Source organism: Pollachius pollachius, assembly GCF_949987615.1.
Source record: "Pollachius pollachius genome assembly, chromosome: 1".
Taxonomy (NCBI): Eukaryota; Metazoa; Chordata; class Actinopteri; order Gadiformes; family Gadidae; genus Pollachius; species Pollachius pollachius.
Window position 1 is genome coordinate 35,102,703 of NC_136934.1, and position 23,248 is coordinate 35,125,950.

A 23,248-nucleotide genomic window follows, 5' to 3' on the forward strand; every position below is an offset into this window, starting at 1 on the left:
GGAGGGGTGCAGGGAGGGAGGGAGGGAGGGAGGGAGGGGTGCAGGGAGGGAGGGGTGCAGGGCCCTGCTTCCAGCTCTCTGTGAATCACAGCGAGGAAATCTTGGGTCAGCTCCCTCCGGCTGACTCAGGGGGTTTTCTGTTCTTGCACGGTGGGGGGGGGGGGGTCTCACCCATCGCGCTTTATTGGCGTGGACAGATCAACCGGGGACAGGGGCGGAGAAGACACTTATTTAAAGTGTTGAGGTGTGATGACTGGAGAGATATCTAGGCTTAAAGGGTCATGTGAACTTATCTCTACTGGATTAACCAGGGGTGTGCAAGGTTACAGGGGGCTGGTCATGTTTGGTCACAGATCTTTGGTTTCTACCCCCCCCCCCCCCCCCCCCCCTCCCCCCCATACCAGGGCCTGACCCACAGACACTAAGTAGAGCCCAAGGATGAAAAATGACCTACATTTTTCCTTGCGGCACTGTGTTGAGAAGGCAGCAGAAAAATAGTGCTAGTGTTTGGTTTATATATGTATAAAACAATATATATATATTGTTTTAAATATATATAAAACCAACTTATGAATGTGTGAGCGCATTCTTTTCACACGGTCATGTATCACATTGCAGCCATAACAGCGACAGGTAGAAGTTAAACGTAACATCTGGTGAGGAAACTGTAACCTGAACAGTAGACTGATTGTAGCTTTTCCATTTTTTATATTATTATTGCTCTGGATAATTGGAAATTAATTTGATACACACTGGTTATTATCAATCAATAATATGCTGGCGATGAAAGCCAGGGGTGTGGTGCAGTGTACTTTGGTTCAAGTACACATGACAGTGTGATGTAAACTAATTGGATCGACCAGGAGATTTTTTCGGGTCGAGTAATTCCAATGTTATTTTACATTATGAACTTGTGCCAAATAAAATAGATTGCATTTTAATGAATTGTTTGTATAACCCTTACTTCTTAAACTTCTGCTCTTGTTTTCCCCTCATTTAATTAATATCATAAGTTGGGATAGTACCACGATTCTTGATTTCCGTTTTCCGAGCTTTAAACATAATTATGAATCGTACATTCTTAGAAAATATGTTTATATTACTTCGACAGCCTCTTCTGTGATCTGCACAACATTGTACCACACCGTGTCCAATACAGACCTATAAAATGTATTTTTACCAAGTGTGGATGAAAGGCCATATTTGCAGAGCACAGAGCTCTTATCAAGGTACTAAAAACTTTGTCAAACCTATAATAAAGCACACACACACACACACACACACAGACAAATACACACACACACACACAAACACAGAAACATACACACACACAGACAAACACAGACACACAGACACACAACACACACACAGACACACAGACACACACAAACACAAACACAGAAACACACACACACACACACACACACACACAGACACACACACACACACACACACACACACACACACACCAGTCTTGACGATGATGATGTAATTGAAGAGTAGCTACGGCGACGCTGCTCCCGTTTGAAATAGCCTCGGCGCTGCGTCCAAATTAGCACGGAGCCCATAAATTGTCCCGCACCGTATCATCAATTGTCAGGGCGAGTAAGTGGCCAGCAAACATGTGGGTATAAATACACACAGTGACATGATTTATTGTCTGGCTCCGGTGCTGACGTTGTTATTTTCCCTCCAAGTCCCTGATTGCCGCTGCGTCCTGAAGGCTATTTGGGTTGGGAGATGTTTGACTCGACAATTAGGGCGTTTGTGTTCACTGCAAGGACCACCAGCTGCTGCTGATGTTTCCCTAGCCAAGACGAAAGAAGAGGAGGAGGAGGAGGAGGACGAGGAGGAGGAGGAGGAGGAGGTGGAGGTGGGAACCCCCCATCTAACTCCACTGGGACCCTGTGTGTGTGCTAGTGTGTGTGTGTGCGTGGGGGGTGGGGACCACGGTGGAGAGCCACTACTGAAGATGCTCCACTGAGGAGTGAGGTGAGGTATGGTGATCACAGGGAAGACAGGCAGCCATTTTGGAGTCGGGAGTGGGTTTGAGGGGGTCTGGGCTGAAGGGCGGGGTGTGGGGATTCATTTTTTTGGTGGCTAACCAAAACTATTCCCCAGAGAGGGAGAGGGATGCCAAAGATAACTGCTGAGGAGACCGGTCTTTTTATTCTTCTTCTTCTTCTGGTTCGCTTGTGGGGGAGAAAATAGGGGGGTGCGGGGGGGGGGGTTTGGGGGTCTGTTGGCCGGCCTAGTGGAAAATCACTGACTGGTTGTTGTGGAGTGGAAGGGCGATCAGTCATTCTGTCGTGGTTTGTAGACAAGAGTTGGACTCACTGGGGACATGCCTCAACAAACTGAAGCCGGTTTGGTGAATCAACGAGGGAAAATAAATATGTGCACATGTTCACATGCGGCGCTGGTAAACAGAAAGAAGAAGTAATGTGGTCGTTTCCACACAACCCAGAGCAGCGCAATATCAGCTATGTACTGACATGCAAGTGGAAAGGGGAAAAGACAATGAGGAAATACCCCTGGGCAAGGCACACCCTGAGTCCCTAATGGAGTTGCTTTCAGCAAATCCAAGAACTGCCTGACTTCAGGCCGGCTTGAATGTGTATGGATGTTTAAAAGTCAAAGAATTCACATCACATAAACATCACATCAATAATGAATACAAATGGCTCCCTTAAGAAGAACAGTGTTGAACCTTAAGAAGCTCTTAAGTTTTACTGTCATTCTGACAGAGGAGGCCTACCGTTTTGACTTTGAAGTACAGGCCCAGGACCAGCAGGAAGTGGATGGCCAGGTAGAGGCGTGTAGCCAGGGATAACTGACGATCAAGAGGCAGCTCCTTCCCAGTTATCTGTAAACACACACACAACACACACACACGCACACACACACACACACGCACACACACACGCACACACACACGCACACACACACACACACGCACACACACACACACGCACACACGCACGCACGCACGCACGCACACACGCACACACACACACGCGCACACACAAACACACGCACACACACACACACACACACACACGCACACACACACACACACACACACACGCACACACGCACACACACACACATTAAACATGCAACACAATTGGGTTACACACATAGCATACACAGCAAACGTGACCAACACGTTTTTACCGTTTTTGCTTTGGCCCATACACACACACATACACACACAAGCACACACAGACAGTAAAACGCTAAAATAAGAATACACTTAATTGAAAGTATATTTTTCTTTGCTTAGAATAAGTTAATCCATCCATTGAAGAAATGTTTGGCCGTCGTTTTTTGTGCAAAAGAAACAAATGCGTAAAATTAACGGGTTCCTAAATTGTTACAGGGAAAATAATTTGACTGGTCAGTTAAAAAGAAGAATGCTAAAGCGGTCCCCTGCGTGGTAAAAAATGTCCTCTTCACTGTACCCCAGTGAGACTCCCTCCGCTCTGTCTCGCCGGCCTCCGTCTTTAAATACATTCAAATGAAGTTCTTCAGGGGAATGGATCTCCCTCCCTCTTCAAGGGAAGCAAATAAACAAAGCTGCGCTGGCGGTAACCGTGGCGATGGAGGCCGTAGCCATGCGTTCCCAGTTCCTGCCACCACAGGCTCAACACATAGATCTCATGTGTGTATCACGCGGACACAATTATATTTAAACAACTATAGCGTGAGGGAGGAAAAAAAAAAAAAAAAATTAAAACTCTTTTAAAGAACAAAATGTGTGAAAATATGCTTCTCCACATTTTGGGGCGAAGAAGTACATAAATGATGAAGTTAATAATGTGTGAAATCATATTAGGGGACGGAAAAACGATCCCTTTATTTTACGGAGCGTGACGAAAAGAGCCAATCTTGCAACCTCGATTTCTACCTTTCTCTTGTTTTTTTTCCCGAGGGCGTGATATGAGGGGCAGGGGGGAGTGGGGGTCGATGAGGTGGGTCTGGGGGGGTACGGTGTGGCGGTGGTCCTTTCTGGATCGCAGCGGGGGCGGCGGTGCGGCTGGAGGGAGCAGGGAAACAGACCTGGTGCTGGCTGCCCCGCAGCACCGGAGCTCTGCTCAGTCTCACAGAGCTCCAACACATTCTGCCTCGTTCCTCCCTCTCTCCCTCTCTCTCTCTGTGCCTTTCATTCCCTCACGCGGGGCCGTCAACACGCGCCCCCTCCACACACCCCTGTCCGGGGCCCAACAATGGGAAGCCTTTTAAGATATTTCAGTCACATTCCAGCTCTGTCTGCATGGTCAGAATCAGCCTGCTGGCTTTTTTAGGGGTCGGCTCCATTAAAAAAAGAAAAAAGGCCTTTTTTTCCTTTCTGACTTTCTTTACAATCTGGTTTAAGTGTGAAGTATAAGGGTGACTTCACTATTGGTCCCCATCAGCGTTTATTTCAAAGCTAACCACTGGGGCACCCAATTGTAGTCCAGACTTCACCTCTTTGTGCACATCAAGCGAAAGCTCACACGCACACAAGCACAGACACACAGACACACACACACACACAAACACACACACACATACACACACACACGTACGCACACACACACACACACACACACACAGACACACACACACACACACACACATACGAACACACACACACACACACACACGTATAATTGGATTTGAATTTGATCCCTCTGACTGTGTTTAAAGAGGAGTGAAAATTAGCTCACTATGTTCCCTTTACAAAGGCTAGTCGTACTTATTTCTTGTGGCATTTCCTTGTTAACTTGTAGAATGGGCGTGTGTTTGTGTTTTATGTCTGCTCTGCGTTTCAGATGTGTCGTAATGACAGAGCATGGGACTCATATGCAGGACATTGTGTTGTCTACGTGTGTGTGTGTGTGTGTGTGTGTAGCTTATACTAAACTAAAGCTAAGGTAAATGTTAAAGAATATATTGATAAACACTGACAAAGTAGCAAATGCGAAAGGCTACTTGCATGAGGGACTTGTTCGTGATCGCCCAGTCTCGGTTTGCCAGGTTTCCAACTCGGTCCGTTGGAAAATGTCGACAGCTTCTCACTTAATGTATTGAAGCGGCTGGCTTTTCTCCACAAATACCGATAGTAGTGGAACTGTCAGTGGGGGGGAAAGGAAAAGGTCCATGAGAGCAATACTTGTGTGAGACCAATCAAACACAAATCACTTAACCACTTCAACATGAAGACCAAGTGACTACTTTGGTGTTTCAATCTGAAAATAAAAATGCTTTTTGGCTCACAGGTAGACTTCACTCTCATTGAGACAATGACAGACGCTAACACTAACAAAATAATGTTTGACTTCTTCATTGGCCGCCTCTTCTTCTCTGCTGGCCAGTGGGTTTTTAATGGTGAGTCAAATTGCAATTGGTACATTTACATTACATAGAGTCATGGAGAAGACTCTTCTATCCAAAGCGACTTGTGAGCCTGAGAAGAATCAATGTAGTGACTGAATGGACGTGCGTGTGTGTATGTGGGCAGGGGTGTGTCTGTGTGTGTGTATGTGGGAGTGTATATGTGTATCGATGGATGTGTGTGTGTGTGTGTGTGTGTGTGTGTGTGTGTGTGTGTGTGTGTGTGTGTGTGTGTGTGTGTGTGTGTGTGTGTGTGTGACCCGCGTTGTCTATATATAATTTGGCCTTTACACCAATGTCTTACTAGAGCAGATAGTTCTGATGAGGTAACACAAAAAAAGAGTGAGAATGAAAACGGAGGGAGTTGAAACGTAGAGAACGAAACGCACCTGAATGTTGAGGGATTCATATGTTTTGATGGGAAACACAAGGCCGTACACCACCTTGTCTTTCTCAGGGGTGAACGTACCTGAGGAGGGAGGGAGAAGGGAGGGGGGAGGGGGGAGGGGGAGAGAGAGTTCATAACCGACAGCCATTGATATCTGATATGCGATAGTCCATCAATAGCTCCAAGATATTTACAGCATGAAGACAGGAACAGACACTGCAGGTGACACTGATTGAATATTTATCCAACTAACCCCATGAAAAAAGAATAAATGATTCACAACTATATGCCCGTCGATGAACATCCTAAAATGCCGTGAGAAAGGAATGGAACCTCCTGCAGGGTTAAGGTCATGGCCAGGGAATCTAATGCCTAAGCATAGCATTGTTAGTTCCTTACCAAACAGTCGGTCCCATACAATCAGCACTCCTCCGTAGTTCTTGTCAATGCAGTACAGATTACGCCCTGTCAAGACAAAGTTCTGATATAAGACTACTCAGGTTGAAAGAAAGCACAAGTCACCTCAATCCGAGACAGCGAAAATGAATCCCTATTTATATTAAAAAGCAACATTTAGACATTTTAGTATTTTTACCATTTAGCAGGAGTTCACCCAAGAAAAAAAAAAAAAGATAATATTTGATCTAGTCACATGTCTCCCTCTAACTTTGACTACTGCCCACTAAAAATAAAATGGAAAGATACTATATCCTAAAGATCCTAAGTCATGAAGACTTGATTGTTTGATGAAACTATGCGTTACCATGGTGAACTCTGTGGTGACTGGGAGTGTTAAGGATCCATTCCAGTGGGCCCAGGTCCTTGATCACCTACAGAGAATCACCAACAGCTAAGCACTGGTTGCCCACTGACATGTACTGGTTCTTAGTTCCGATCAGAAAAGGGTTGGGAATATTCAGAATATACAATACAAGTACCATATTTATTCACGGAAAAGTACCTGGAGCCAAGAACACACACAAAAACACACACACCCACACACACCACAAACACACACAAAAATACACACACAACACACACACACAACACACTCCCACAATCCATACAGACAATAATTGAAAAGGAGAAACTTTATCTTGAATGAAAAGTTTTTATATTTTTCTGTGTACATATCTCTCTCAGATTCTGCGGTTGGAACGAGTGCGGGGCCAATAGAACACCAATAAATTACATGACATCAAAAAAAGCAAAAAGGACCCCATAAAACAGGCATAAATTACATCACTTCAGAAGGAATTGTGACGACTTAAGGCCGTTTTTCGCTAATAGTGCCCTTCAAGATGGAAGGCTTTTCCAGAACCATTTATTCCCTCTAACGATCACAGGGATTGTAAAAAGAATTACAAAAAAAACGGATTCTCCCAGTCACTTTCAAGGCGGAGTGGGAGCCAATGCTTCTGTTTGGAATATTTCATAAAACCTCATTATATTTTATTAAACGCAGGTTCCACTGAAGCCCGCGGTCGAGGAAGGAGAACAGTGGGTAAAATGGCTGCACAGGGAACAGAGTGAGAAAACCTCCTCCCTTGGAATGGCTTTATAACCACGGTCGGTCCCACAGTCCCAGACGCTAAACGCTTGGTAGTCAGACGCCTTCCACCACTGCCGTTCATACGGGTTAATTACACACATTACACATGTTTATGATGTTTGAAAGTGTTCGCAGGCTTGCAAGCCACACGTAATTCTGTAGTTTTTTTTAACAATATACTATCTGGAATAAAGATGTAGTGTAGAGTGTTAGTGTACGGCTAATACTATTACTACTCGTCATTTCTAAAAATAATAATGACAATTTAATAATAATAATAAGTATTATTATTATAATCATTATTATTATAATAATAATTGTAATAATTATAATAAAACGCATGAATACTAATAATAATGTAATTTGTCATAGCTTCGTAATATTAACCTGCCATATGTGACAGCAACTGGGTAGCCAATGGCATTATCAAGTTTAGTTGGTGATTTGAAGTAATCTCACACACTCACACGCACACACATCCACGCACACAACCTACTCACCTCGGTGTGGATCCAGAACTGGTAGAGGAGATTGAATTCGATGTGGACGGCGAACACGGAGGGGGGAACGGCCAGTGCCATGGGCAGGTAGAACACCTGGGAAGGTTAGAACACACACCAGAATGGTTGGAGAAATGGTCTTTTTACAGAACAAATTAAATGTTTTTTTTAAACACATTTTTGCACAGAAAATGCCATATCACTGAGCTTCACATCAACTATTCATACAATTTAATTAAATAATTGAATAAAGCTAAATAATGAAACAACATTTACACTATTGAAATATAGAACATTAAAACAATAAATTAAAAATAAGGATCTGATTATAAATGCAAAAAAGGTAAAGGAGAAATTTGGTTATACAACCAACTGTAAATAAAATGTTATGAAGGATATTTAGATGGTATTTAATATTGCACAACATACATATCCAGAGGCTCATATGCTGGTGCGTGTACGGGCGTGAAGGTGTTATATAAAATACATTTTTATTCAAAGAAATGTTCTAAAATGTACAGTTAGAGAGTGTTTCCTCCGAATAATTTAATGTTGAACTTGCATTATGATGCCTTATAAATGAATAGACTCATAGTTGTATCAATGTTTGCATTTAGTCAACAGCTTAATGAAGTCAAATAAAGAAATTCATTAATTCAATTCATTAATATTTAAACATAATTATTGTTATTCTAAATAATAATTACTAAATGTTATATTCTCATTTCAAGTGAAATAAGGACATTTCAAAACACAATTCATAAAAGCCAGGGCTTTGGGAAAATGTGTATCTTAAAATAAGAACAATTAAATAGAGAGGAGGTGTTATCAGGTTCATCATCATGCACATGTATAGGTGCTCGCTGGTGAGGCTGGAATGATATTGGGTTGTTCAAAGTGGGAAAGCTGCCTCACAGCTGTGTGTGGAGCCGACCATGGTCCACATGAGCGATCGCCACGGCCTCGGAACACATGGGACACACGGCTTTTGAACTGCCCGTGTGAAGATGGAACATGGTAGGAGTCTGTCCATACTTGCTTTCTACCTTTACTGTTCATAGCGTGCCATGTAAAGTTACTTTTCTCTGGCAGTACTCGTCTCTCCCCTGTTTGTTTCTGTATCTCACTCACAAACTTGTGTCAAACTGCTTATCAGAATGCACTGATTTGATTGGCTGAGTAGCTTCACATGCAAAGCTTTACAACGCATGCTATTGGTCTCTGAGATTCCTGGATGGCTAAACCAGTGCCGTAATGGCTAGAAAAGCTGCTCCAGTAAAACTAGAACCGCTCCGTCAAAACGTAATTATTGTCAATAATTTCCTTTTATACATCCGGGTCCGGATAGGAGTATGTGTGGGTGTGGACCCGGACCAGGGTCCGCCTATTAGTGACCTCTGCTCTATTGCATTGCGCAAGCTGCAGTGCTTTTTTTATTTCAGCAGCACCTGAACCTCGGCCAAGTGACATCATAGGTGCGAGGACCATTCATTCAGTGAATAGGAAATGTGTCTGACATCTGGATATCGGCCACTCAGAAGAACAGAGAGGAGAGGATAGGAGAGGAGAAAAGAGGAGAGGAGGGAAGAGGAGGAGAGGAGAGGACAAGAGGATAGAAGAGAAGAAAAAGCGAGAGAAGACAAGAGGTGAGAAAACATGATTGGAGATCAGGGAAGTCATAGGAAGTGAAGGAGAAGGGAAGAAAACCCAGAGAACCAAAAAAGAGCGGAGAAGATGATGGTTGACCTTACCCATGAGAGAAAATGATGAACCAGGGATTGTCGTAGCGCTGTGGACAGGTTGTAGTACTCTGAACTGTGGTGCACCTGGTGGGCTGCCCACATGAAGGACACCTCTATGGGAACGGATGACACACACATACACACACACACACACACACACACACACACACACACACATACATACATACATACATACACACACACACACACACACACACACACACACACACAGACACACACACAGACACACACACACACACACACACACACACACAGACAGACAGACAGACAGACAGACAGACAGACAGACATACATACATACATACATACATACACACACACACACACACACACACACACACACACACACACACACAGACCCCGACACACACACACACACACACACACACACACACACACACAAACATATAAGCGACATTTAACACAAAAAAACAGCCCATATGAGGTGTTTCTTTGGACTTCCATGACACTTGAGTTGGGATGTGGGGATGTCCACATCTGAGGGACCTTTGTAATGTCACTAGGTGATTGAGCCAATCGCATTATGGTATTGTATTATGACGGAATCCAATTGGGGACCCTTTATCAAACCCCAGCATTCACTAACATCCAAACCCAAAAAGGGGTCATACGCAGGGTTTAAAATGCTCACACGCGTCCAGCTGCCTCTCTCTCTCACACAGACGCGACATGTGATATATCTCAGAAATCAAACCTGCAAATGAGAAACCGGACACCCCGGTCCCCGCCGCGAGCAGCCATCTTGATCCCCCCGAACCCGAGCAGACCTATGGCTGTGCTCCTGGTGGAGGGAGGGGCTGACGTGTTATGCCTGGCCCGAGTACTCAACTGCAGCTGGGTCCGTGTACAGCACAGTGTCCCCACGCTCCAGTTTACATTCCTGGGCTGTGTTGTGATACTTGCTACATTAATATCAATGTTACACTTCATTTTGACATCCAACGGGAACACGGTTGTTGGGTTTCACTGCGTTTCTCCAGGCCCGTTTCCGGACCACCCTGCGCTGCAATCGGCACCTTTACATGCACGCCGCTTGCCTCACGTGCACGTTGACTCAGTCAGGCGCCATTGCTGTAGAAAAAACATGAACCTTCAAACATGGCATAACCATGTTAACCTCCTATAGGTCATCTGTAGTCAAATATTAGGGACAGAACGGTTCTGAACACTCATGGCTCAGTGTGATCGGGTAGAGCGGTGTCAAGGTTAGCTACGGTTTTGATACATGAACCAGATAAATGCCTCGAGATGCGTTTGAACCCCGAGTGCAATTCACTCCATTGTCTTCTGACATTGAAAGCACCCTTGCGATTTCAGGTAGGGGAGGGGCCTTGCGCACAACCTTGTGGTAGTTGCTGTGGGTTCCTCTTCAAAGTTGAAAATATTTTCCGCAAGCCACAGTGTTTTGAGCCATAACTGAAGTGGAATTCATAACTTTAAACTTGTTGTGCTCGAGTACACAGCCAGGCCCTAGGGAGTGTGATACTGCGTATCAAGTGAACACAAATTTGAATGTCAGAAGCAATGTCAGGCTCAGCGGCTGTCACTTTACATTAAGTGGATACTTTACCCTCGTTAAAGGGTAAAGTATCCCCTTTATTTGTTTTAAAAAGTGTTAAATAGCTCTATATTCTGACAGCCATCACTGATAAAGAGTGATTGGTCAGTAACATGGGTCCTCCAGTCCCTCTCCGCTTTTCTGGAATCCTGTTCCCTCTTTATCCAATCAGCAGAAACAACTCTGCAAAGGGGCGGTCCTTTCTGTGTGTTCACAGGCAGGCAGCAGGATTTCAGTGTTGACTGGCAATGGCGGAACAGGCAAAGCTAACGATTCCAGCGCTCGTAAGAAAGGTTTACACGACCAAACCAAACCATCAATCGATTCAGCATGACCAGATATTGAGGCCTCAAGTTGTTTGCTGATAAAGTCTCTGCATGGCTCTAACAGTTGCATGTCAATACAGACATCCACACGCACATAAAACACGCTTTGATACGCTTTTTTGTTCATCCAACTGTACGTTGAATGAACGTAAATGTTAAAAAATATATATATATGCTATATATACATATATATACCAATAAAACCATAAAATCACAGAAACACAAGTTTAGTCAGCTTCAAGCTAGCTCAGGGAACCTGTGAATTCTGTCGAGGAGGATGGTCGTAAACAAGGCTGGGGGGGAGGAAGAGGGGTGGTTGAGTCGAGAGGCTGAGGAGGAGGGTGGCGAGGAGGTGGTGGGGCAGAGGCACCTGAGAAAACACACACGTCGGCGAGAGAGAGAGTGTGTGAGAGGCGAGTTGTGGGCCTAGTGGCGTGTGTCTATCAGCGGCAGAGAGTGCTGACGCACCCCGTCGGTCAGCGGAGCGGCCATTACCAACCGACGAACTGCGCTGAAGGTGGAGCACCGCAAGAACACAAACTTTGAACTGATGCTTACAAAAAATACAAAAAGCACAGCTTCTGTCAAGAACTCCACACCTCACTTACTTACTTCACTGGGTTATCGTCTTGTTTCAGCTGGTGTGAGTCAGCAGCCATCCCAGAGAAGGGTATTTCTCGGTTGGAGGCAATTCGGTTCGAGGTGGTGTATTTTGAAAGCGAGAAGGCAGTTAAATGACGTTTGGGTTGTTCTTGTTTCCAACTTTCTTTGCCCTCCTGACCCGACTGACAGAAGCTTGCGACTAAGATGTCAGTGACCCGCGAGGTTAAGGCAACCGGGACAGAAGAATAAGAGAAGAGAAGAGTTGAGAGCAGTTGTTTCACTCATGCACATTTTATGATATGACTTCAACAGTTGATTTAGTTTATGGCTTTATGTGTCACATCCCAGGCCAGGTTAACAGGCTTTTAACCCAAGGTGGGGCAGGCTGTTTGACCTGCTTTCACAGGGGCCTCCCTCCAAAGGACACGTGTGTTTAGCCAACAGATCAGGGTGAGTCTCTATATAACAGATAACAAGTATAACCACGGTTATACAGGAGAGTATAACTGCTAACGTGTTAGCGTGTCAGACTTTAAATAAACAGCAGTATTCCTATTGGAGCTGCACACCAGAGAAGCTCTGAGAGTCCTGTCTCATAAACCACAGCGAAACGGAAGATTAATACAAACGGCCACGCTATGGGAGACGGTCGGTAACACAACAGAAAAACTGAAGAATCCCCTCTTTGTCTGATTCCAACAACCCGAGTCCCATTCTCCTCCTCCTCCTCCTCCTCCTCCTCTCTCTCCCCTCTCCTTGCTGGAGACCTCCTGCCTCCCTCGGTCCAGGAGTGAGGGGTCTTAAGATTGATGCGGCTTGTCACCGATGGGATGTTTGAGCCGCCAGGCTTCGCTGCAAGCCAACGTCCCCGGGCCTTGAGGCTCCACGGGACGCTGCATAGTTTGGCACGGCCTTCCCCGCAGGGAGACCCCGTTAATGGTGAGAACCAATGCCACAGAGTCCATGGTTCTTTTTTTTTTTTAAATCCTCCCCCACCGTCATGCTTAAGAAACATCAGAGGAGTGCTACAACATGGCCTCTGGTGGGCGCCAGCACTGACAGTCTCGCGTCCATCCACTTTCTCAGCGTTAGCTTTAAGCTAACACGCCAATGTTGATGTTATTCCGCTAACCAAAATGTATTTTTTTCGGGTATGTGAGAAAAGTGAGAAATTGTATTGAGTTAGACACTGGCTCAACCTATTAATGTCCATTCTAAACATGTCAAGGGTTTGATTTCATACTTCTTTAGCTTGTCTTAAAATGTAAAGAAAACCTCCCTGTAACCTGCGGTGTGGTTCTCTAAATTGCAAGGATTATCAAGTCAAACATGTAATTATTTGGAGGAAAAATTACCGGACACAAAATCGAAAATCCCCCAAATAAAATGACACTAAACTGACAAATACCTAAACTACTCGAGTTGTACTGCACATGGAAATTGGGAGTAAGTAGGGGAACAAAAAAAAAAGACTCCATTTGACCACTCAACCCTTTTAAATATCCACCTGATGAAATGATTTTCCAAGATTATCAATCAGGCGCCCAAATCACCACCCTCGGTGACAAACCCCTGGCGCTGGAGGAGCGCGGCCCTTGAAGTGGAGCCCTGCGAGTGGTGGAATGCCTTGTCAATCGCCCGGGTAATGGGGTGTGAACAGCTCTCCAGTGTTTGGATTGGCGGGGGCTTGGAGCCCGTGCCAACTCAAACACAGAGGGCCGTGCTGGGGCCGAGGCAGCGGCCAACACTCCCCCAGCTCGGCTGCTATGTACTTCATGCTGTCCACACACACACACACACACACACTGCAGACACTCCACTCCAAACACTCAGCAGAGCCTGCGCACGACACAGGGCCCCGACACTGCAGGGGCCGCGCGTGTCAATAAACAACAAAATACTAATAAATAAAGGCTGTTTTTGTTATTTGTATTACTTATTCATTGGTTGTTGAGTTTTGAATGACCTTTTATTTTATTATTTATTGAATGTTTGACTGAGGTACTGCGTTGCTTACATTGATATTTTCTATATCAAATGAATTGATATATTATTGCTAGTATTCTTTCTATTTAAAATTTAGCCTTTCATTTCCTATTTTATTGAAGGCGGGTTGAATGGAGTTAGAGCGATCGCTGACGACAGTGAATCATCACAGAGATCGGCAGAGCCAGATCCAATCAACCACCAATCACAATCCCTCAAAAACGACTTACTGCACTCCAGTTCATTCTTGTGTGTATTGCCTCTTCAAACATTCCTCTTAATGGAAGCTTATTTGTATTGCGGCAGACATACACATGCACATCCTCACACATTCTCACGCAAACACACACAGACGCACACACACACACACACACCCAGTGTAGAGACAACACCCCGGGGCCCCTGGCCCCTCCATCAGCGTGTGGTCGGGCCCCGGCCCTGCAGAAGTGGAAATGGGCTTGTCTGTCACGCGTGTTGATAGAAGGAAGCGCGTTTATGAAGCACACTTGTGCGGTACCCACGCATACGCGCTTATTGGTAGTGGCAGTGGCACACACACACACACACACACACACACACACACACACACACACACACACACCCCCCCCCACACCCCCCCCGCCCCCCCCCCCCCCCCCCCACACACACACACACACACACACACACAAACTCTTGCATGCCTACCTACCACACATATACACACAAAGTCCACAAAAGGCTACGCTCTTCCTCTTTCTGATAATATTTTGAGTGGGGCAGCCTGCAATATTCTTAATGAATATGCTATACCATGTGCAAAACACACACACACACACACACACACACACACACACACACACACACACACACACACACACACACACACACACACACACACACTGTGTGTTGACCTGCGGACCACCATTTATATTATCCCTGACTCCCGGAGGAGAGTTCAGCTGCTCAGTCCTCCCGGCTCACTGCCCTCCTCTCCCCCACATCCTGACCCAGACCCTCAGACACAACAGTATCAACCGGTGGTCACCCTGCAGGGGGGGGGGGAAGATTTATTGGCAGGCCTCGCGGGCCACTACAGGATAACATCCACCTCAACCAACCTCTACAAGGATAAACCAGGTTAACACCCACCTCCACCCACCTCTACAAGGATAAACCAGGATAACACCCACCTCAACCCACCTCTACAAGGATAAACCAGGATAACACCCACCTCCACCCACTCCTGCAAGGTGCTTCCCGTTTAAATGATATATTCAGGAGGAGGAAAGGAGGAGGAGGAGGAGGAGGAGGAGGAGGAGGAAGAGAAGAGTCAACCTGTTACATCTATTTTCATCAACTGTCATAGAAATGGTAGGAGTGTGGACGCTCTGACCAAACAACCACAGAACAAGCGCTGCACACACACACACACACACACAGACAGACAGAGACACACACACACACACACACACACACACACACACACACAGAAGCATAACCCTCTCTCAGATGTGGATATCAAAGAAAGTGTGCCCAGACGTAGCTCCACACATCCACACACACACTTATGGTGTGTCATAGCGCACAAATGTGTGCTATGACTATCGTCCCTTAATCACATGCCCATTGTCAAAGTTCTTCACAGGCCTACATACACACCCTCACCACAAGCCCTCTAAGGTCCCAGGGATGCAGGGTGGCAACCGGCTGGTATCGAGGCCAGCTGCTTTTGAGTACCGTTCAAACATGACTTCAACAAGCCTTTAAGATATACTGTGGCTGGTTGGACACTGGTTGGTAAGAAACTATCTCACATTTCGTTGGAAACTCAGTAAAGTAAGGCAACTGCATGATTACTAATCATCCATAGAAGCCACTTTTACTATCTTCTGTATCTCAGTCATTTCGTCTCACAGCACCGGCTACCAGGATTAAAAAAATAAAAAAAAAAGCAGCAGCACCACCTGAATTCCCACACAAGGGTTGCTTTGATATGAACTACTCCTATTTTGTCATGGTCCGCTTTTCCCGTTCACCTGCCTGCCAAGCTGCTCACCTAATGAGCTCAACCACCTTCACCTGTGCTCCCTCTATATCAATCCTCTCTCTCTACTCAGTCTCTGCCAGATCGTCTCTCGTTACTCACAGAGCTTTCCCGCAACTCCAGAACTGTTTCTCCAACACTGATCCTGCCTGTTACCGAACCCTCGCCTGTCTGACCACCCGCCTGTTGTAGAGTCCCTGCGGGCCTGTCTGCTCCCCTGTTTCCGGCTCCTCACCTGCCTGTCTGCCCTCCTGATATCGACCCCTCGCCTGCCCGACTACCCGCCCGCCGACGGTACCCCCAGTCTACCTGCCTACCTGCCTGCTGGTCCCCGAACTCTTGCCTACTCTGCCTGCCCGATCCTGATCATCTGTTCAATCAATAAACCTTTGGACTGCCCTGTCACCATTGTCAGTCTGTGCACTTGGGTTCTGCCTAACCCCCCTGTTACAGTACCATCTGGCCAAGAATGGACCCAGCCCAGGCTGACGACCGGATCTCCCGAGTGGAGAATGCCCTGCACCAGGTGATGGCCGCTACCACGGCCTTTGGTAAAGTTTTTAAAACGGCCTTCGGCACTTGGGATCTGCCTAACCCCCCTGTTACACTATTTACTTTTACCTTATCTGTCGTTGGGTTTCTGCAGACAAACACACACACACCCACAAAGAAATTTGTGTGTGTATCATTGGATGAATGAATGTCTACACCAGGGGTCGGCAATTACGTTTGGACGCGGGCCAATTTTTTTTCAGACAATGGCATCGCGGGCCATAGCTATTTTTTTTTGGGGGGGGGTCTACTATTTAAATTATTATTTATTTTATTATATTAAAATAAAATAAACATCATCTAACTTTTAAAACGCATTTAATTTAATTCCATTAAAACGTTTATTTGCTTATGTTCGCTGTTTTTATGCCGCCTGCTGCATCTCGTGTCGTCGCTCATGAAACAGGAGATTGCCTAGCAACCTGCCGTATACAAATATTCTTTTAGATGACGTGTAAAAATGATTAGCTGAACATTGCTATGCTAGTTATCGATGCAAAATGTCGTTGTCGAAAGCCTTGAAAAGAAAAATTGATTCAGAATGCAGGAGCTACAAAGAAGAATGGAAGCAGAGGTATGCGTTTATCCTGCCTGCATTTATTAATGCCAAGCCTACATGTCTCATTTGCAACGAGGCTGTTGCCGTTTGCAAAGAATATAACATCAGAAGACACCATGAGACAAAACATGGCCAGTTCAAAAACGCATATCCTCCTGGGACAGAGGTGCGAACGAATAAAATTAAAGCATTGGAGGCTGGATATGCACACAGCAACAAAATACTTGTCAGGTCATTCACCGAGCAGCAGAGGGTTACAAGTGCGTCCCTTAAAGCAGCATGGGTTCTTACCCGTCACAACAAACCATTTACGGACGCAGAGGTTTTTAAGGAAGTGATGGTGGCTGTTTTGGAGGAGCTGGCTACAGATAAGTCAATGGATGGAGTGATTGCCTCAGTGAAACAAATGCCGCTCTCAGCGAGGTCAGCTTCCCGACGCATAGAGAGCCTATCTGACGATGTGCGTGGATCAATTATGAGTGGCCTGAGTCAGGCCAACTACTTTTCCGTTGCCATTGACGAGAGTACAGACAACACTGATATCAGTCAGATGTGCATATACGTGCGATATTTTGATGGGAAGAAGTTCAGGGAGGAGTTGTTGGCTCTAATTCCATTAGAAGGGAACACCACTGGGGATGTTATGTTTGCCAAAGTGGAGGAATTGATTAAACAACATGCACTACCATTTGAGAAAATAAACCTCATCGTGACAGACGGTGCACCTGCCATGGTTGGTTGCCACAGAGGTCTGGTGGCCCGATTGAAGGAGATAGCACCACAAATGCACGCACTACATTGCCTAATTCACCAGAGTGTCCTGTGCGCCAGACTCAGTGGCGAGCTGAAGAGTGTCATGGATAAAGTGATGAGAGTCATTAATTTTGTCCGGGGTGCATCAAGCACACAGCACCGTCTTTTTCGCCAACTTGTTGCTGAGTCAGAGGCCTGCTACGAAGATCTGCTACTTCACAATGACGTGCGCTGGTTAAGTAAAGGAAAGGCACTGGAGTGCTTCTGTGCGCTCAAGTGAAAACCTTCCTGCGAATGAGCAAGATGCATGCTTCAGACGATCACCTGGCCTTTCTAGAAGGTGAAATGTCCATCTCAAACATCGCGTTTTTAACTGATATTTTTAGCCATCTTAACCAGCTGAACCTGCAACTACAAGGGAGAGGGAAAACCATTGTGGACCTGATCGAGAAGATGGATTTGTTTACAAGGAAGCTGGAGTTGTTCCAGTCTGATCTAGCAAGTGGAAGGCTCTTGCACTTTGCAACATTAAAATCACAGGGAGGGGGGCGAGTGACAGGAATTATGACTGAATTCCTTGACAAGCTACGGGACAACTTTCAGTCGCGGTTCCGAGACTACTGTGTCCCAAGGGAAATTGTTGGCTTTGTCCGCGACCCATTGTCCACGCGAAGCGAGGAATTCTCCTCACTGGCCAAAACAACCATGAGCTCGTTGGACGAGGCAACGCTTCAGTTGGAGCTCATCGATTTCCAGTCAAGCTCCCTCGTCCGTGATGCGTTTAGTGCGCATTCCGTGGAGGATTTCTGGATCGGATGCTCAGAAGAGTACATGGGTATCAAGAAACTTGCCCTTTATGTGCTGACGATGTTTCCATCTACCTACACGTGTGAGTCCAGCTTTTCGTCAATGAATGCAATCAAGACACACGAGAGGAACCGTCTGACCAATGCAAGCTTGGAGAACTGCTTGAGAATAAAAGTGACATCCCTGTCGCCCGACATCCACAAAATTGTGACCGAAGGGAGGAGCCACTTTTCCCATTAAGTGAGTAGCCTACTGGCCTTTTTAAATATTAGGCCTAAAAAAAATGCCCAGTTATATTGTTTGATCTTATTTAAATTGTAAATTCCCTTTTTTCTGTCTTTATTCAGGAGCAGCGCAGATCCTTCTCCCACGCGGACAATGTGCATTCATCTTTCACTTTCTTTAAGTTTTATTTTAATTGGGCCATTTCACATTTGAGCAGACCTTGTTATGTTGTTAATTTAACGAAACGTAGACTATTTTTTACCTTGCCCACTGGAGGAGGGAGACGGGACACTTTTGGTTTTTTTTTGCACAAGATTACGCGCGCTCGCGTGCCAATACCGTTCCGACCTGTGCGTCATGGATAACTGCACAGATGTTCCACCTGTTGTTTTGTCACTTTAGGACTATCATCTATACCTCAATAAATGTTTCGAAATTGATGGGATTGCTGTATGCCTTTTTTTTTTTTTTTTTTTAAATATGGGATTGAAAATTTATTTTTTTAAATTAATTATTATTATTATTTTTTTTTTTACATCAAATTAACGTCATCTCGTGGGCCAGACAGAATAGATGGCGGGCCAAAATTGGCCCGCGGGCCCCTATTTGCCGACCACTGGTCTACACCCACACAACATGCCGCCTGTGCCTGATTGCATACAGGAATCCACGTGCACCTCACATGCAGCATGTTGCGTGTGAGGTGCATCACTACACTATCACAAGTAATACTTAAGGTACGTGCGGCCGGGTGTTCGTAGATGGAAGTGTGTTTTGTTGTTTTATATTTTGAGTCTGCTTTTATTGACTAGTTTTACAAGAGGAATCAACATTAATAGTATTTTGTCAAACACATGCCTCTGGTGATAAGTCAGCAGGTGGGCCTGTAGAAAATTAATTAAAGCATTTGTCCAGTGTGCTAACCCCCTAGGTTAATTTTTGACTATATCTATGTCAAGATGGCTGTATCTTCACTTTTTCCAACACAAGGAAAAGCATACAAGCTGCCCTGGCTAGCTAATTGTTTTACAAAAGTGCTCGCAAACCATTCCACTTCCACGCAAACCACTTCTGAGTGCATGCTAACATTCAGGCTAGACGGGAGGGTAAGTGCAGGAGGGGGCAATTCTTACCTCAGTGGAACACAGCCTAAGCACTTACTTCTGAATAGAAATGTAGTTCACAGCTCCCGGCTGTATAAAGGTATATCAAACAAGTCAGTCTCTAAGTCTGTGAGCATGCACAGGGGTGTACAAATTCAGGATATAAACTGGTTAGTTTGTGGGCAGTATTGGAGAAAACGATCAGGCCAGGGCAGTTTGTAAGCATAACTTGTGTCGGACAAAACAAAGATACAGACAAGATGAGAATAAGATGCAGATGGGAGCTTGTAACTGCTGAATGGAATAGAATGGATTTTAAAGGCTTGTTAACTGCCCATGATAACTGATAACCCTAACCCTAAATAAATAGACTATAGGCTATTCAAACCTAATCCTCATCTTTGATAAATCCTTTACAAAAAGTAAAAATTGTGTATCCCTACAAACAACCTTGGGCAGCAGCTAAAAATGACAGATAACATATACAGTTACAGAGGATAACAAAGCCTAGAATACTGCCATTGATTATGTGCAAAAAAATTTAATGACGCCAAAGAAATTGGAGCATTTGCTACGGAATGTGTATCACTTTATCTGTGATAATTTTGGCAGTTACTAAAATACCAATATTAATAGTTAGTTAATAGACGTAAATGTGTAGATCCTATTAATTTGATTCATGAGTTCAATACAGATGAGGTTTCTTTCTTAAATAAAAAAAATATTTGTATAGTTATCGGTACATTCAGAGTTCAGAATTCAGAGTGACCCATCATCGGTAGGCTGATGAAGTACGATATACTTAGTAAGATAAGTATAAACAAAAACATTCAAAAGGATTCTATAAAAGAAGGTCTAGACGCACCAACAGAAGAATGCTAGTGGCGTTCGCACTGCACAAGGCCCACATCATACAACAGCCCCAACCCTAAAGCTCTCAAAAGAGCCAGGTCGGACTCCCCCAATCCAAAGAGAAGAAACGCTGAGTAGGAACACAGAAGAGGGATCCCTCAATCCCGGGACAGTGCAATAGATAAAAAATAAAATAAAGTGAACCCTCATGTGACCCTGCAGCTCCATTAAGATTGTCCTCCTGGCTCATAGCCGCAATGAGCTTGGAGTGGCCCACCAGCTGCTTCTACAACTAGCTTCTTTCTGCTTGTTTGTTTGTGGAAAGTGTTCCGGATCACTGGCGTACCATCGCTCTGAATCCGATTAAAGATCCTTCCAGGCCCTGATCCAAAGTGCAGGTCCAATTGGGCATATTAAAATGTAAATGGGGAGTCCAATCCAAAGCCCCTGAAAGACTGCCAGGCTGACTTTCCCCTTACTTTGTTCCCATTATATCTATATATATACTGTGTGTGTATATATATATATATATATATATATATATATATATATATATATATATATATATATGAAAAGCCTGGGGCTGCCCAGAATAGTGATGTCTTCTCAATAAAGATGGCATCAGCAGAGACAAATGGCAGTTTTTCAAACCACTTTCCACTCAATTAAGACAACGGTCCTTTCAAGTAGAACACACTGGAAAGGAGCGCTTTGGAGGAATAAAGTCATAAAGTGGTTCAGATTGAAAATGATATTTTAGAGTCCAGCTTATAGAGGCTCTCCTATTTCCCAACAGAGGGTGACACTTCTGGCCTCTTGTACTGCCTTCTATTGAACAAAATGTTCCCTTTTTTAATATGCATTGTGCGGATTTATAGCACCGATTTTTAGAGCACACTGGAACTATAGAAAGTATCCTATAAGTGATCTATTAAGGCCCCAATTGGCCAAACTGTAAAGAAGATATATTTTCAGATATATGTGCATGGACCTTGTAAAACAAGGAGGAGTCCCTGAAAGCAAATCCAGCAAGAGTCGTATCATTACACGACAGAAAATCTTTTATCACTACAGTCTGCCCGGAGCTCCACCACCGCCACCATCGGCCTTCTCCAGAACCGAAGCACGTCTCAGACCAGACGGGGGCGACCCCAGACGACTTGGCCTGAGCCCCGCTTCACGTGTCAGTTCAGGTTCCTGGTAAACCGAGATGACCTCACCCCAGCGTCGGGGAGCGTCTGGTGAGCAGCGCAGGACCGTGCCTGGCCCGAGGGCTGTGGTCAGCGGGCGGCTTTCCTTTGGTAACAAGGGAGGAAAAGCTTACATCCACAGCGAGCTCCTTGCGGCCTCCCGGCACAAAACCATTATCTGGAACCCCACAATGTTCCATAATAACTAGCCTGCCGTGCAGCAGCAAGGGAACGTAGGCGCTGGAAAGAAAAGGATTTTCAGAATGGATTTCAAACGCATTTCAGAACGCCACGGTGGTTCCAAAAATAAAATTGAGACCGTCTCGGCGAAAAGAGCCGATATATGAAAAGGCCACGACATGTTGGACGCCTTGTAGAACAAATGCCAGCCGCATGCTTTGAGGCATGTATCATTTACTTTGGATTGGACATAATGCGATTCAACAAAATCAGATGGCAGTTTGGCTTTTGTATTTAACCAATTCAGTCCCAAAACAGCCGAGCAGCCCCATGGAGCGCATTAGGGTCTGACAGGTCTTTAAGCGCTGCTTAAACACCACATCCTTCAGGATAATGACAAAGTCTGGACGTTTCTTAATGTGCTTTATTACCTTTGAGGAAAGGCAATCTTTGAGCCGAGGTATGCCGGGTAATTTTCCGTCACAAAGTACGACGGTTGGCTCTGGGCCTTTCTAAAACAGCCTCTGTTTATCCAGATTGGAGTATCAACACCGAGCACAGCGGGCATTGGACCAGAACCATTTGGACGGTATGTGTGAAGTCAAATGAAGGCAGAGCCCAAAACTAGCATCGCTCCAAAAGCAGGCAAATAAATACCCTTCAGCCCCTCCTCCCTGGTAAAGCATGTGTGTCTTGCCGGCCTCTGCCTCACACATCAACAAATCAACAGCGATTCAAAGAGAAGGAAGCGGGGATTCAGCCCACAGTGCTTAAAAACAAATTGAGCTGGAGCTGAGCCAGCGTTGTCTTATTCCCTTTTATTACGTCCATTTATCTTTTGTTGGGGTGGGAGGAGAGGTATAGGTAGTAGGAGAAGCTTAAAGAAGACCTATCAGTATTTTCAGGCCATGGATCTGACAGACCCCGG

At 45.1% G+C, this 23,248-nt stretch overlaps 1 protein-coding gene across 1 annotated transcript in view; it reads right to left on the minus strand.

Annotated features, from left to right (window-relative positions):
• Positions 1 to 23,248, minus strand: part of agmo (alkylglycerol monooxygenase) — a gene marked incomplete at both ends in the record, with an annotated part of 43,379 nt that overhangs the window by 13,090 nt on the left and 7,041 nt on the right. The window contains 7 exons of the mRNA XM_079730027.1: positions 2,759 to 2,866; positions 4,982 to 5,116; positions 5,769 to 5,848; positions 6,167 to 6,232; positions 6,531 to 6,597; positions 7,820 to 7,915; positions 9,571 to 9,674. Coding sequence (XP_079586153.1) covers positions 2,759 to 2,866; positions 4,982 to 5,116; positions 5,769 to 5,848; positions 6,167 to 6,232; positions 6,531 to 6,597; positions 7,820 to 7,915; positions 9,571 to 9,674 — 656 coding nt within the window. The remainder of the gene's footprint in view (positions 1 to 2,758; positions 2,867 to 4,981; positions 5,117 to 5,768; positions 5,849 to 6,166; positions 6,233 to 6,530; positions 6,598 to 7,819; positions 7,916 to 9,570; positions 9,675 to 23,248) is intronic.